The 15,879-nt window shown below is 35.0% G+C and overlaps 1 protein-coding gene across 2 annotated transcripts; it reads left to right on the top strand.

The window, feature by feature from the left end:
- Positions 1-462: 462 nt before the first annotated feature.
- LOC120330419 (pre-rRNA-processing protein TSR1 homolog) lies at positions 463-15,377 on the top strand. Of its 2 annotated transcripts, XM_078118414.1 has the most exons (18): positions 463-910; positions 1,125-1,286; positions 3,195-3,294; positions 3,767-3,970; positions 7,101-7,260; positions 7,656-7,804; positions 8,254-8,364; positions 8,880-9,041; positions 9,579-9,753; positions 10,415-10,605; positions 11,415-11,611; positions 11,852-12,005; positions 13,417-13,521; positions 13,810-13,948; positions 14,100-14,216; positions 14,607-14,744; positions 14,828-14,902; positions 15,151-15,377. In XM_078118414.1, exons 2-18 carry the CDS (start codon positions 1,171-1,173, stop codon positions 15,351-15,353), a joined length of 2,496 nt encoding a protein of 831 aa, XP_077974540.1. In that variant the 5' UTR covers positions 463-910; positions 1,125-1,170; the 3' UTR covers positions 15,354-15,377. The 2 variants fall into 2 exon arrangements, with proteins under 2 accessions (XP_077974540.1, XP_077974539.1); XM_078118413.1 differs by lacking the exon at positions 463-910 and having other exon boundaries at positions 1,060-1,286.
- The last annotated feature ends 502 nt before the right edge of the window (positions 15,378-15,879 follow it).

The raw sequence follows: 15,879 nt of genomic DNA on the forward strand, positions 1-15,879 counted from the left end.
TATATTTCTGTAGTTAGAGAGATCGTTCTTACATTACAAAAATGTTAAGATGAACTTTTCAATTTTATGGCTGCTTTTCTAGACTACCGCAGTGGCATTAGCACAAGTTTAACAAGCATGAGCTGAGCATCCGATACCAATCTGCCAATTCTGCAATTGGACAGAATAATATAAGTTTTTCAATTTTATGAGAATATACTAAATCATTTTCATAATTAGGGATAATCTTATCAAATACCTAGGCCAGTAGGCTATAATTAACTAAAACATATTCAAATAATAGATCATGATTGATTTTGGACATCCTGGGCAAAAGCACTACGGTAGTCTTCTATCTTTCATTAGACTCTTAACCATCTAAGCAAGAATACAATTGAATTGAACTAAAGCACTAAATTGGACCCTTTCTGCATTTATACCCACCAATCTAACATAAAACAAACACAATAAGGCTTCAAGCAGTCTTTATTCCCTTGAAAATTTGATGTTATTATCGAGTTAGATGATAAACCACAATGTTTAGGATTCCTTTTGGTCTCTAAGACGCTTGATTCCATATTTTACGGTGGCAGCTGTTGTTGTTTCGGGGACCCAGGCGCCTCCAGCAATTTTTCTGTTCAAAGATTTGCAGTGCCAAATACCAACCGCCAATCTTCGGAGGTCATCTTTTCCGCTGGGACCAGTGTACTTCTTGTGTTGTGATACTTCCATACGCTTGATCAACTTACGGAGTGATGCACCATAACGGGTACCATATTTCCCCACAATTCCAACTTTCTTTGTACGTTTAGCCATAACTATTACAGTACAAACCACCGTGAAGAAATCCTAAAGCAAAAGACAGAAGAGACGTGAAAACACAACAGCGCCCTCTTCAGGATACTGCCATCTTTCGGCGTGTTAGAAACAAGTAACTTTATGAAAATGATTTTATTTGCATTAATTTAGTAAAAAAATAAATAAAAATATATAACCAAGTAAATATAACTTATAAATTAAAACTAATTATTTTCCGGTATGGAGTAACTGTAACCTGAAAATGCAACAACTCGCAATGGTGTTGATTCATAACAAACACACGTGTCTTCGTGTGCTTGTCAGCTCAACATATTTTGCTTGGACAGGTGATCGCGACTTCAACCATTGGAACTTCAAATAATAAGAGATAAAATGGTTGATGAGCAGGAGAAATCGCATCGTGCGGGAATATGGAAACAGCAGAACAAGCCTCATAAAACTGGGAGACATCGCAGCAAAGGCCAAATCGATTTGGAAAATAAAGGCAAGTAGTATACCATAGCCTAGTACAGTAGTAAGTTATTTATTTCACGACCATGTGCAAATTAACCTAAGATACTTTGAGGCAATATGATTTGCAAGTAAAACCAATCTGGTTGGTTTTTGCAATAATGTAAGTGTGTGAAACAAAAATAATTGCAATATTTTCAGAATATTCTGATATTATTTGCATTATGCTTTTATGTATGTCTCGTGTAGTTTCGTACCCTTTCCTGCTTTCGGGCGTAGCATTACAATTTTTTGATATGTCAATCCTAACCCCCATTTGATTACGTCATCCAAAAATTAAATTGCTACGACATCACAATCACGTCATAAAGCTTGCCAAATATACGCACGATCGACCGAAATGGCATTGGCGCTGGCGATAAAGAACTGACTGACGTTATCGGTCTCTCTCCTATTGGAATCATTGCGACGAGAAAACGAGAGAAATAACTGTTCGATTTCGGGTGCTCGTTTGCGCGTCTTGGATGGCAGTTCGTATAGTTTGAAGGGCTCTATTACGTCACTGTGATGTCGTAATGACGTAATTTCTGAATGATGTAGTCAGGTTGGGGTTAGGATTGATACATGAAAAATTGCCATTCTACGCCCACTAGAAGTATGTTAGGTAAGAAACTACATGAGACTCTAAAATCCTTCTGAAATAGTCAACTGAACCTGAAATGTTCTGGATACCTCATTATAAACGCTTTTCTTCACTACTGTTTTTGGGTCTCATGTAGTTTCGTACCTAACGTACTTCTAGAGGGCGTAGCATAACAAATTATTCACGTATCAATCCTAACCCCCACCTGACTACGCCATCCAAAAATTGCGTCACAGTGATGTAATAGAGCCCTTCAAACTATACGAACTGTCACCCAAGACGCGCAGACGAGAACCCGTAATCGAACAGCTATTTCTCTCGTTTTCTCGTCACATCGATCTCGATAGGAGAAAGATCGCTGACGTTAGTCAGTTCTTTATCGTCGGCGCCGATGCCATTTTGGGCGATCACGCGTGTATTTGGCAAGCTCTATGGCGGGATTGTGACGTCGTAGTGACGTAATTTTTGGATGGCGCAGTCAGGTGGGGGCTAGGATTGACATGTCAAAAAATTGTTATGCTACGCCCACTAGGAGTACGTTAGGTACAAAACTACACGAGACCCCTGTTTTTTGAGGTACTCTGCTTTAAACAAAACTGTAGACAAGCTGTAGGGAGTCGCTGTTCAGTTTGTAAGATTTGGGATCTTTTGACTTCTGTATAATATTGTCCAATTAATTTGGTACATTTTGAATCAGAAGCTGAAATGTGATATTTTCAATCTAAAACAGGCACAGAGTTGGGTCCATTTTGCTATTTCTGATTTAAATTGGTTTCAGTTGTAAGCTTCATCTTGTTATTCAATTTCATAGTAATCCTTTGTGGGTCAGACCCCATTGGATGGTGTATACTTTTTGTATACCGCATGTTTTTGGAAACATAATAAATAAGTTGGATCTGCTGTAGTTTAGTTCCACATTACTTCTAGGGGTCATGGCTCAACAATATTTGCATATGTCATTTCTATCCTCCACCTAACTAAATCATCCAAGAAATATGTCACAGTGATGTGACAAGGCCCACACAAACACATGGACTGTCCCCCAGATTGTGCATACTCTTTCTTATTTTCTCGCTGCAACGATCAGTAATTGTCAGTGCAGATATCATTTTGGGCGATAAAAGCCTTACTTTGGCAAGTTCTCTGACAGGATTGAGCTGTCGTATGACATAATTTTTGGATGGCGTAGTCAGATAGGGGTTTGGAATAGCATATGCAAAAGTGGTTATGCCACGCCCACCAGAAGTACTTGTGATGCTAAACTCTAATAGATCCTATAATTTAAAACTTCTTTAACAGGTAGGGTATCTGTGAGGACACTTACTAAGAAAGCCTTGAAAGAGAGAAGAAAGGTTGACAGAAGACATCATGCTTTGCAAATTCGAGCAAAGAAAAGAGAAGAGGTGATTGGAATCTCTAGAGCTTGTTCTGTACATCTTTATCAACTGCCTTATTCTTGAAATATTAATTATAAAAGTAGTTTCAAAAGCATTTCATTCATATTTAGAAGGTCTAAGTCGAGTATTGACTCGTCCCAATTTGAGTTGAATATAATTTATGGGCGGGCATCGTTCGCTTTTCTGTTTTTGCATTGGAACACATTTAAGGAAATTTTTTTTATACATTGTGGTAAAACAAGGTCGAATTGAATTCCATCAGTTCATCAGGTTAAGGTATTGTTTCTGACATCTGCCAGAATTTGTCTAATGCTATTCATCCAAGACATTTGCAGATAGTTTCTAGTTTTGACTTGTGGCTTCGGTCAATTCTTGTAAGATGACAACAGGCTGGGTGAGAGTGACACTCGAATTCTGTCTGACCCGAATTCCATGTATGTTAGGCACCAATTTCAATGTTATATCACTTTAATTCTAGGTTTTGAGAAAGAAGCGGAACATTGGCAGCAGGAATGCACCTCCACACCTTGTGGCTGTCATTCCACTACATCAAGATACAGATATTGGGGAGTTGTTGGAAAAGATTCGAAACATTGATGAGGAACAAGCCACAGTTCGCGACTCCAAGTTAAAATCTGCTGGATTTACTATAAATGTATCAAGATTGAAGCACCGATTTACTGTAAGCAATAAGCATCAAGAATGTTTTCTTTTTTGAAAACAACTAGCATGTTCAGATATAATAGAAAACTTTACAAAGAATATACAGACATAGAATTCTTTCTGCGAAAATAGACATTTTCATCTTAATAATAATTAACAGCATCATCCATTGTTACTACCATCAGATTTAACTAACTTTATCAGCAACAGAAGCAATTTTTGATAGGTCTGTGGGCTGTGGCCCACCTGAATATGTTCCTGTGGCCCAGCTGTGAGCCATGGCCCACTGGTTGAGAACCAGTGTACTAAATGATCTATTTTACAAAAAAATGTTTATACTTATTTTCAGGCGCTCCCGAAGTTATTTGCATCAAGATGGCGCACAGCCTGAACCCTAAACTGGAACACATACTATATTCAGGTTGTGCGCCATTTTGGTGCACATACTATCGGAGGTCCTATTTTCATACCTAAATCAAGTTTACTGTATACAATTTGATATAAGTCATCATTTTGGCGCAAACTTGGCAAATTTCACAAATAGCAGTAATCTTGTTCATTTAATAAATAATTAAATGCTACTCTAAAATATTTATGTATTTTTGGAATATCAAATTTGATGTTCGGTTTAATGAAAAGTCCCAATGGAATCGTTGCTCACAGTCAGGGATGGCCAATACCGAATAGTTCACTATTTCGAATACATTCGAAATTATTTTTTTCGAATATGAAATTTCGAATACTTCGAAAAAAAAATTCACTAATTGAAGCTTATCTAAATGTATGTAGGAATTTCCATACAATAAGCAATGGAATAACTGCTATCTACAAGTTACAACCTAGTTATATTACCAGGCATTTCATATTTGCAGATTATTGCAGTATATATTTTATATACCTTGAGTCATGTTAACAGAATTAAATTAATACGGCAATAGTGGTATCGGTGATGGATTTGAATATTTGCGCAACACAAAATCATCCTAGTAAAACGCCCATACTTTTAAATATCAACCATTATCCAAATTATTTGCCAAAAAGCGGGATAAAGTATGAGTTATTTTTCCGACTTTTCTAAGTCCACAGATCGCCGTTGTATTTTGTAAATACAAAAATAGGAATCAAAAATTAATATTAATCGCGAGTTTGCCACACAATTTATGTCCACAGATTGCCGTGATATTGTGCCGAATATAATTAGTTTTTGATTCTTATTTTCGCACTCACGAAAAAATTGTCACAAGTCGGAGAAAGAATTTATACTTTATCCCGCTTTTTGGGAACTAATTTGGATAATGGTTGCCATTGATTTGTATTTAAAAGTATGGACTTTTTACTAGGATGATTTTGTGCTGCGTAAAATATTCGAATCCATGACTGATACCACTATTTAAAATGCCTTACCGTGTTAATTTAGTTCTATAATCATAACTCAAATGTTGGTAAATCGGGCAGTTTACCACACATTTTAAGGCCACAGATCGCCGTTGCATTTTAGAATTATAATAGTTTTATTATTTTGTAAATACGAATCCAAAATTAAATATAATTGGGCAGTTTACCACGTATTTCATGTCCACAAATACCCGTGGTATTTGGTATTAATACTTTCATTATTTTCTCAATATGAAAATAGGAATCAATATTTAATAATATCGGTCAATTTACCACACATTTTATGTCCACAGATTGTCCATACAACAATGAGTTACGTTGAACGGAATTAAATTAATACGACATGACATTTTAAATGCTGGTACCAGTCAAGGATTGGATTATTTTGCGCAACAAAAAATCATCCTGGTAAAGGATCGATACTTTTAACTATCGTTATCAAAATTGTTTGCCAGAAATTATTTTCTAATAAATCAACTTGTTTTTCCAACTTGTGCCAATTTATTGGATATCGTAACAATGACGGCTATAAATACCGTATTTCCCGGCTAATAAGTCCACATGGCAAATAGGACGATGTCTATTTTCAGCACTCAAAAAAGTTTTTTTTCCATATAGGCCTCCAATAAGACTGGTAGAAAAATGTGTCCCTGTGATATGCGCTAATAATTTTATATGTTTAGAACCAGATCATGTTAGTTTGGTAGAATCATACTCACAGAATTAACTATTTTTAACAATTGAGCGGTAAATTTAAGTTGTAAAGCGGCAATCATTTTGGACAATCTATTAACCCGAATGTTAAAATAATTTTGGAATGTGATAAGTACTACACTGTACGTCCACGGGTTATTTCACAGCTGTGTTTTCCTGTCCCTATCGTGTTGAATCGGCAAAACGAAAGGGTCACAAATCACTTTCACTCGGTGGCCATGTTTCTCTTTAAAGTAACGATAACCGGCCTGCGATTAAATATCATGATTGGCAGACCCTAAGACCCAAATATGAGGTTACACAAATCATGCTTGAAAAGACTAATAAGCAGGCCACATAGAAATAAAATAAGCATACTTTCTCAATTAGACGCCCCCAAAAAAAAAATCAGGCCAAAAAATTGGGCCTAGTAAAGCGGTAATTGTCAATTTTTCGACGTGATGGAAATGAATTTGTAAATTAAAAGCCTCGTAGACGAATGTCGGCAATGTCCACCCACGCAAACGTGCAAATGTGTCGCAACACTATGCGACGTACGATCGTACAGAATATAAACAATCAAAGTGCCGATTCTATTTCATCGTCATTACAATACGTGAGACAGCGTAAAAAGTCGTTTGAAGATTCCCGTAAAACGAAACACCACGTTTACGGCGAAAAGTGGCTACTATTCGGAATTATTCGAAAATCAGCCGAAAAGGTATTCGAATACCATGATATTCGAATATATTCGAATATTCGATTCGTTTTGGACAACCCTGCTCACAGTATTAATGTTTTTTTAAACGTACATTGTTATTGCGCATATTTATATACCTTGATGAGAAGTAATCGGAGAAGTTCAAATGAGCGCAGCAAATGCTAGTAGGTTGATGAAGCCATATGCTATACATATACAATAAATTGTATAAGAAAAGCAGGACTAAATCCTGTCATTTTTAAAACTAATATAACATAACAGTGACGGCTTGTGTATATAGCCTTGTTTAATCTCAGATGTGAAAACATGTATTAACAATTTTTTTTCTTCATTTCCACAGTTTATTTCTCCAACATCTCCATCCTTGCCAGATATACTTGATTGTGGACTCGTTGCTGACACCATATTGTTTCTGTTGTCTGTAGAATCTGAAGATCCAATAGATTCCCAAGGACATGTTATATTATCAACCCTATTTGCTCAGGGCTTGTCAGCTTCAGGTAGTTAATCAGTCCATTATATTTTGTTTTTGTGTGGTTTCGTTTTCTTCAGGTATTATGATATGGTTATCTTTTGGTACATTCACTGAGCAAGTCTTTGAACAAGCTTTTACTCAAGTATTTTAACTAGACATTACAGATTAGCAATTCGGCATTACCCAATTAGTTGATATCGATGCCATTTGCTAGAAAATCTTTTGTCTGAGGAAAATGTTTGGTTTATGTATTCTAATTATTTGTTAGAAGCTATAATATATGCTTGAACTCAAGAGTCATGATATCTCTTGGTTAACCATGTATATAATTTTAATTTTTAATAATTGAAAATATCACAAAATCAAATTCACAGATAGCAAAATCTAGAGTCTTACACAAATTTCTGATTTTTTTTGCAGTTTTGACAACGATGGGTCTCGATAAAGTTCCCATAAAAAAGAGATCAGAAACAAAGAAAATGATTCACAAATCTATTTCGAAGAATTTTCCGGATTCTAAGCTTCATAATGTTGATACAGAACAAGATGTCTTATTAATGCTAAGAACGGTGGGTAGGAATTTATGTATTTACTTATATTTTCCTGGAGAATGGATGAAGATAGATGATCTCCATTACATGTCTGACCATCAGATGTTTAATGTTTAAAATGACGAATTTTTGACAAATTTGTTGTCTGAAAATTTTAGGCATAAATTATGTTAGTCATGGGTCCAACACAGATTTTGCTGTTTTAGTCGGGGGAAAATCTTTGATATTACTGTATATTGGAATTTCTATTGTTTGTTTAAAACATTCTTGTTTTGTTGAATCACTAAAAATAACATTTTTATAACATTAGATCACAGGACAGAAAATATTATTAGCTGCACTTATAGAACGAGTAGTAAATATGAATTGCTTTGCAAAATTTCAAAAGAAGTTCGAATTATTCGAAATTGTGAAGACTGAATACTGAACTTTTTTTGATTTTTATGTTTTACAAATCTATTTTTCAGGTTGCGGAACAAAAACGAAAGAGTGTTAATCTTCGACAGCAACGACCATATCTATTAGCGGACAATTTTACTTTTGAATGTAAAGATGGTGAAGATAAAGGAATGCTAGCTGTAAGTTGAAATGAATTTTCTCTGCGTATCCAATCTTAGTTCATGGACTTCAACCAGAGATCTCCGAGTTGTAATGCCAAAATATGTAGGCAAGATATGTAGGCAAAAGCTAGATAAAATATATTTATTAGTATAAATGTATAAATATGGTTTGATCACTGTACTACTATCACCCAATTTTTAATTACCAATTTACCATTAGTGGTAACAGACTGTATTTTTTAAACTTTTGTTCCACATGCCCATATATATATATATGTACATTAGAACGACCTAGCAGTTGCAAAATAATATTCTATTGTCATGTTTTTATTAATATTGGATCTCAAATTTTCGTGGAATTTTGAAGCCAAAATTGTTTTTCAAATGGCCCAGCCTTTGGACAGTAAGCACTGGAATTTCAACAATTTTCAAAATTTCAATAAGCCAGCTCTCTAAACACAATATGGAAATTCTTCCTATTAAAAAGCATTGTTCGATTTTTATCTGAATATTGCTTTTTCCGTTCTACACAGGTTACTGGATTTCTTCGAGGAGCAAACCTAGATGTAAATAGACTTGTACATGTAGTAGGTTGGGGAGATTTTCAAATAAACAGAATTAATGCCGCTACCGATCCATCTCCAACTTCTTTACAGAGGAAGCAGAGAAAAACGATTCCCGGTGGTGATGCTACGGTTAGTTGCTCTTCAATTTTAATTTCTTCGATTCAGATTAAGATGATCACTTGCATGCTGTTCAAATACAAACACCTAGGAAAAAATTTGGCTTATCTCAGCCTATGTATATTTTATTTTTTACCCAGATTAATACAAATATTGGGAATTTATTTTTTGAACATGTTTTTCAGTTAGGAGTTAAGTTAAAGCTACATTCTTTGGAGATGTCTTGTCTTTTTTCGCTTCCTTTCCCCCCATTTTATGTATACTAGATAATAAGTTTCATAGGCTCTTGTAGCTGACCCTAATCTTCCTATGCTTCCTATGTTATACCAAGGTCAATATATCACTATGTAACTGATACATACAAATGGTTTGATTCAATAGGTTTACATATTTATCTCAAGATAATAAAGCCAACAAAAATGCCATATTAATGGCTTTGATTAGATTCATGTAAGCTGAAACATGTTTTGAGTTTGTGTTTAAGCCTATGGTGAATAAAAATTTAGTTTCATCCGAACAAAAAAAATAAATTTGTTTCAACTTTTATAGATGGATAATGGTTTAGATACTGATATCAATGCAAATATTGATATGTCGAGCCAGGAGACATTGGCAAAATTTGACCCTGATGAGAGAGAAACCCTCGTAAAAGAAGCAGTAATTGATCCACTGGATGCAGAACAAACATGGCCAACAGAAGATGAAATGAAAGAAGCAGAAGAAGGTCAGTTGTTGAGAGTGCTCATTCTTAATAAAACTAGAGAAGTTCTAGATCGTATATTTTTCGTCGTCGTATGAACGTCAATGGACAATTCTCCACCTGCACAAGTTTTATGTACCTTGAAATATAGTATTTTGCTCTCCTTTTCTACTATAGTAGAAAAGTAGCATGAGCAGCACCTCATACAACCGTTTTCCCTGTTCACCATAGTGTGATAAATTTATTACATTTTGCATGAATTTGTTTGTTCGAACTTAAAACTACCGGTAGCTTATAAGCGATCAGGGATAGCTTCAATTTTTATCGCATTCTTGATTACTCTGCTGTTTCTTTAGAATATTTAATGTTCTGAATTATTTATTTCATCAGGAAGTGAAAATGAATACCAAATTTCGAATAAAATTTTTGTTGATTATTTATTCACTTACCGGTAGGCCATAATTGGACAGTCTGTGTTATCCAAGTGAATATACCCCCTGCCCATAGGTTTCAGTCCCTTTTTAAAACTTGATGTAAAGTAGGCGAACAAAATTAGTTACCTCCATATTGTACACATACTTCTAGAGCGCCTATCCAGGCATGTGGCATAAGACGCAGCAGAAATATAAATTCCGCATCACTATACTCTTATCTGAAATGCTTTTGAACATTATCTGTTATTCAGCTATAAAAGAGAAAAAGAAATTGGTGAAAAACGTTCCAAAAGGAACATCAGAATATCAAGCTGCTTGGATTCTTGACAGTGACGAAGAATGGGAAGAAAAAAACAATGATGATGAAGATGACCTGGATTCTGATGATGAAATAATGGAGGAAGATGATGAATTGAAACCAACTGCGGAAGAAGATTCTCAGGTTAGAAATGTTTTGTTGGAACATCAGTTTTGTCAGAAAAACTTCTGTATTTTGTCTGTGACATATATTAATCAGCGAATCTTACCACATGCACTTAGTACCTAAATAATTTGTTCCTTTCTCTTGAATTTTCTCTTCAATAAATTGAGATTTTGAATATTTTTAATGGATATGTTTTGCATCGACATATATTAAACTGTAAATTTTACAGACGGTAAATTCAACTATTTTGTCTGGTAACCATCTCTAGAGTTCATATGTTTCATTCATGTAGCTTTCTGGTCATGGTCACCTGCAACATCTATTGCTCAGCTATCTGAGAACAACTTAGCGGTTACAGGATTAACATGTGGCCTGATCATATGGCGAACCACGACCTTTCGTTCGTTTGCCAGTCTACGTTGAGTATGGGATTAGTTAGCCAGTGGTTTTTTGTATTCAAATGCATAGTCTTGATGGTGTAGGAAGCCGTAACCGACCAGTGGGTTACGTGAACCACCCTACGCCATCTAGGATTCCAGTAGTCCTCTTGCACATAATTATCCCCCACAGGATATGAACCTGCGAACCCATGCATAGTAATCAGAGGTGCAGTGACAAGCGTATTCCCAACACTCAGCAGTCAGCATGATGTCCCACATCGCCAAGCCGAGTTGCCAGAAGTACAATTAACAAATTGGTCTTCGGTAGTGTCCTCCCGTCATTGAATACTCCATTCAGTAGTTGTCATATGCTGGGCAGCCCTATGAATGTTCCTATTTGATTACAATATTTTTTAACATTTCGAAATTTCCTTTTTTTTGGTTTAGGTTGATCCAGATGAATTTGAGCAAATTCGTGTCTCTGAATCGACTCAAGATTATCAATTTGAAACAATGAGTCAGTACGATGAAGGAATGGATATTGAAGAGGAGGAACGAGCTCTCGAAAGATACAGAGAAGAAAGATCTCATAAATTGTTTCCAGATGAAATTGATACCCCCCATGACTTGCCAGCTAGAGTCAGGTACAGTTTATTACAAATCCTTCAAACTGCCCCGTCCCAAAACATATCCTGAATTTAATAATTTCTCATTTATTAGTATTGTCAAGTTTTCTTTTTGAAAATTTGTCTAACCAATTTTTTTTTCCTTTTAAATTCGCTGTTTTGAAACAAGTTTAATAGGCCAATCTGTACTACTCAGATATGTCTATCATGACATCGGTTGATATAATTTTACGGTATATTTTTCATTTTATTTTTCAGGTTTCAAAAATACAGAGGTTTACGTAGTTTCAGAACATCACCGTGGGACACAAAAGAAAATCTTCCATTAGATTATGCAAGAATTTTCCAATTTCAAAACTTCAACAGAACTAGGAAACGACTGAGAATGCTTGAAGTTGACGAAGCTGTTAAGGTTTGTAAAATCATAAGCATTATTAAATTTTTTTTCATAAAAGTTTGTCTGAAAATGTATACACCTGTATTCCTGTAACGTTTCAAATGACCAGAATGAAACTTCCCCAGACAAACATGATTTCAGTTGCCATGGTTCAGTTTTGTCTGTCTGTGAAATTTCAACTTTGTCAGTCATAACATCTCAGAAATATGTGTAAGCTAGGATCATTCAGAACAGAGATTTTTAAAAGGGCAATATTTGCCCCCTGGGGCATTGCATCTTGGAAAGTCGGTATTATCGTGGAATTTGTTTTGTTTATGGCCTGTCCAAAATGTCCTCAAATATCAATAAAACTTGTTGAAGATCACTAAGCTAATCAATGTCATAAGAAATACACCATGTACTGATTAATATTCAATTTTTCTTGCAACTTCCTACCATTTTTCTACCTTTCTTTGTATTGCTGGGGATGATGATGTATACTGTATTTTTAAAGTTGGGACCCACTATTTATTATCACAGCTTGTGGCCAAGCTGCGACCCACAACAAAATATCTTTGTTGGTTCTATTTTCTTTTGTTTTATTATGACATAACACAGAACACAGCAATGGCTAATCATCGTAAAACTACCGTTTTTTGTCGAAAATAAGACCTGGCCTAAAAGAAGACCTAATTTGAATTTCAAAAATGATTTTAATTAAACCCTACCCTTAAAATAAGTTTAAAATGTGCGGGAGAGGAAAGGTTCAATGACCTGAGGTAAGGTGATGTTCACATCACTATTCAAAATTGTGTGATGTCACAATCACAATTATGATATTGTCACTTGATTTTTGTATAGGAAATACAAATAAATACAGTGGGTGTCGGTTTTTATATAATGTTTATTAAAATCTCCTGATTTTCTGCAATTTTATTTTTGATAAATGAGCACAAAAGACCTCTCCCAAAAAAAAAAACAGTGTTATTCTTCAAAAGAAAATAAAACTAAATCCTGTTTAAATTTCGGGGAAACACAGTAAGAAGTGCTGTACAGTGTACAAAACTGCTATGCGTAAAAATGCCACATGGTCATTCTTTGTGTAGCAAATTTTTGTTCCTTTGAGAAGATCGTAATAAAGAAAACTTTCACAGATTAGAATTTAAATTCAATTTAATTTCTTTTGTTTTTTTGAGATTCACGTATTCGAATCGACACCGATCCTAATAACCAGTACAATAAATCGCGACCCATAGTTTGGGAACCGCTGGTATAGGGTGTTTTAATGGGGCGAATGATATATGAATGTTTGAGTACGAGGTGATTTCGAATACCACACACAACCCCCTTGCATAAAACCATAGAAAAAATAAGAGTAGTTTTATTCACGCAGAAGCCCAATTGTTATCACAAAAATATTTACTTCAGTTTATCATCATTTTTACAGCAAGGAATGTATGTGACTCTATATCTTGAAGATGTTCCGAAGGTTTTTGTTGAATCTCATTCATCTCAAATCATTATTTATGGAATGTTTCCTCATGAGCAAAAAGTAGGATTTGTGTTGATTTATATCATTGAATATTAAGACTACTTGACTCAGTACTTTTGTATATCTATTCAAGAACACTTCGTTCATTCTATGGATTTAGTTAGTTTGTACAAGTAAATTTTAAAAAAATTTGCGAAAAACAAATTCTATGAAATCGAAGACAAAGACATGGTCACATTATATGACAATGCTTTTGTCTTAATTGGTCCTTGCATTTTTGAATTCCTGGTGTTTAAACCCAAAATTTCGAAATAAACTGGATCTATATTTAGTTTTTAACATTTTCAGATGTCTGTCGTTCACATGGCACTAAAGAGAGGTCAAGGTCGATATGAAGACATACCAGTGAAAAACAAGGACGAGATGCTATTTTATGTCGGTTTTCGCAGATTTAGAGCAAAACCACTATTCTCACAACATACAAATGGTACGAAATTCATTTGTTATAAACTTATTTGACCCCCGTTGATGTGTTTATTATTCTATTCACTGTGTATAAAATATTTATGATAATTGATCCACTCATTATTATAAATTACATTCATTGTATATAATAAATACTTGTTTCTTAAATTTAGGTGACAAGCATAAGATGGAGAGATATTTACAGAAAGAAAGTGTTTCTGTTGCTTCCGTTTACTCACAAATCTTATTTCCTCCTGCAAACGTAATGATGTTTAAAGAAACATCAACAGGTTAAAAAGTTTTATTAAGAAGAGTTTTACATGGAATTATGTAGAAAAATGCTTGAATATTTGTGTTTCGTTGCATGTCTAAGATGGTTTTAATGGCACGTATTGCTACATTACTTTTTATAGAGCAATCTGTACCTCTAAAATACCTTTGTGGGTCAGCGACTGCGAATTTGCGTCTTTTGACGATGCCCCGCCCTACTTTGTTATAATTAAAAAACATTTTTCAAGTAGCAAGACTTTTCGAGCTTTGTACGCCACTAGTGTTGATAATCATTAATGTTCAAAGTTATGGAACGCCATGAGGCATTCATGCTATAGAATAATAAGCATTGTCTGTAGAAGCAATCGCTAAGAACGTTTTCTATCAATAAGCAGGATTTGTATGTTCAGGTATTTTACCCATCGCCTCTGGAAATGTATTCAAAGTTGATCCTGATAGAGTTGTCACAAAGAGAATAGTCCTCAGTGGACATCCCTTCCGCATTCACAAACATCTTGCAACAATTAGGTATATGTTTTTCAATCCAGGTAAGAATATTTCTTAAGCTTTTGCTGATTTTATTTGTCACCTACCTAAACAGATGCAGTCACTGTTATTTTACTTTTTACAGATGATATTCTCTGGTTTAAACCTGTAGAACTCCGTACTAAATGGGGAAGACGTGGGCACATTAAAGAGGCATTGGGTAAGTACTGCGGAATGTGAAAAATTACACCAGGCTGTGAGAAAATAACTGACCACAAAACATTGCGCATGAAATTGTCTGTCACGACCGTGATCACCACCATTGTAATTCTGAAACTATGAATTCAAAATTTCTACTTCGGATCAGACGTTGAGAATTACTAAAACATGCCATACTCGAGACTCTCTTTCTTGCTATAATTTATTTAAGTTATGTGCTTGAGTAATAAAAAAATATATTCCTTTCAGGCACGCATGGACACATGAAATGTACTTTTGATTCGCAACTTACATCGCAAGATACAGTTTTAATGAACCTGTACAAGCGAGTTTATCCTAAATGGTCGTATGACCTGATAACGCCTGTAAATCGTACAAAGGTCGACTTCCATGATTCGGATCACGCTTTAACCTCTAAAGAGATTGAATTTGATGACGAATTTTTTGATTGATTTTAATAAAAAAATATTGCCATGTATGTGTTTGAATCATCAAAGGTTGCAACGACTGGTGGGATTGAAGGGTATTGGGTAAACTAGGCTCACCACTTCATGAACGATATAAACAGCTGTCGCCATGCCGTTCTTAGGATAACGTGTTATCCTATCAATTGCGGATGCAGTGACATAGACGACGCTGTTGGCTTAGGCTGTGATTGGAAGAGTGTCCGTATAGAGTCGTAGTTGGGCATTCGAAATTGAATAGTAAACTATTCGGATCGGTTTAGATAGGCGGTTCGCCATCATCTTGTATTGAGGTAAATCTCTCTATCTTTTTGTGAAGCCATATTTTCAAAATGCAATTCTGCATGGTTCTTATTGGTGACAACTCGGGGAATCATCTGAGTGATGGATTCAATGTTTTCAGTAAATACAATTAGACATCTTCCATGTAATTCGATTTGAAAAAAATATTCGATTCCGAAATCCTTGGGTATTCGAAAATGCCCAGCCCCAGTTGTAGCTAGTTTTTACAATA

This window comes from Styela clava, chromosome 12, assembly GCF_964204865.1.
Source record: "Styela clava chromosome 12, kaStyClav1.hap1.2, whole genome shotgun sequence".
Taxonomy (NCBI): domain Eukaryota; kingdom Metazoa; phylum Chordata; class Ascidiacea; order Stolidobranchia; family Styelidae; genus Styela; species Styela clava.

Bases quoted from the DNA above. Each gene is read 5' to 3' on its own strand.
- LOC120330419 (XM_078118414.1), top strand. From the start codon at position 1,171: ATGGTTGATGAGCAGGAGAAATCGCATCGTGCGGGAATATGGAAACAG. The intron at 3,971-7,100 runs GTAAGCAATAAG...TCATTTCCACAG, and splicing joins GATTGAAGCACCGATTTACT to TTTATTTCTCCAACATCTCC. The intron at 13,522-13,809 runs GTAGGATTTGTG...TAACATTTTCAG, and splicing joins TGTTTCCTCATGAGCAAAAA to ATGTCTGTCGTTCACATGGC.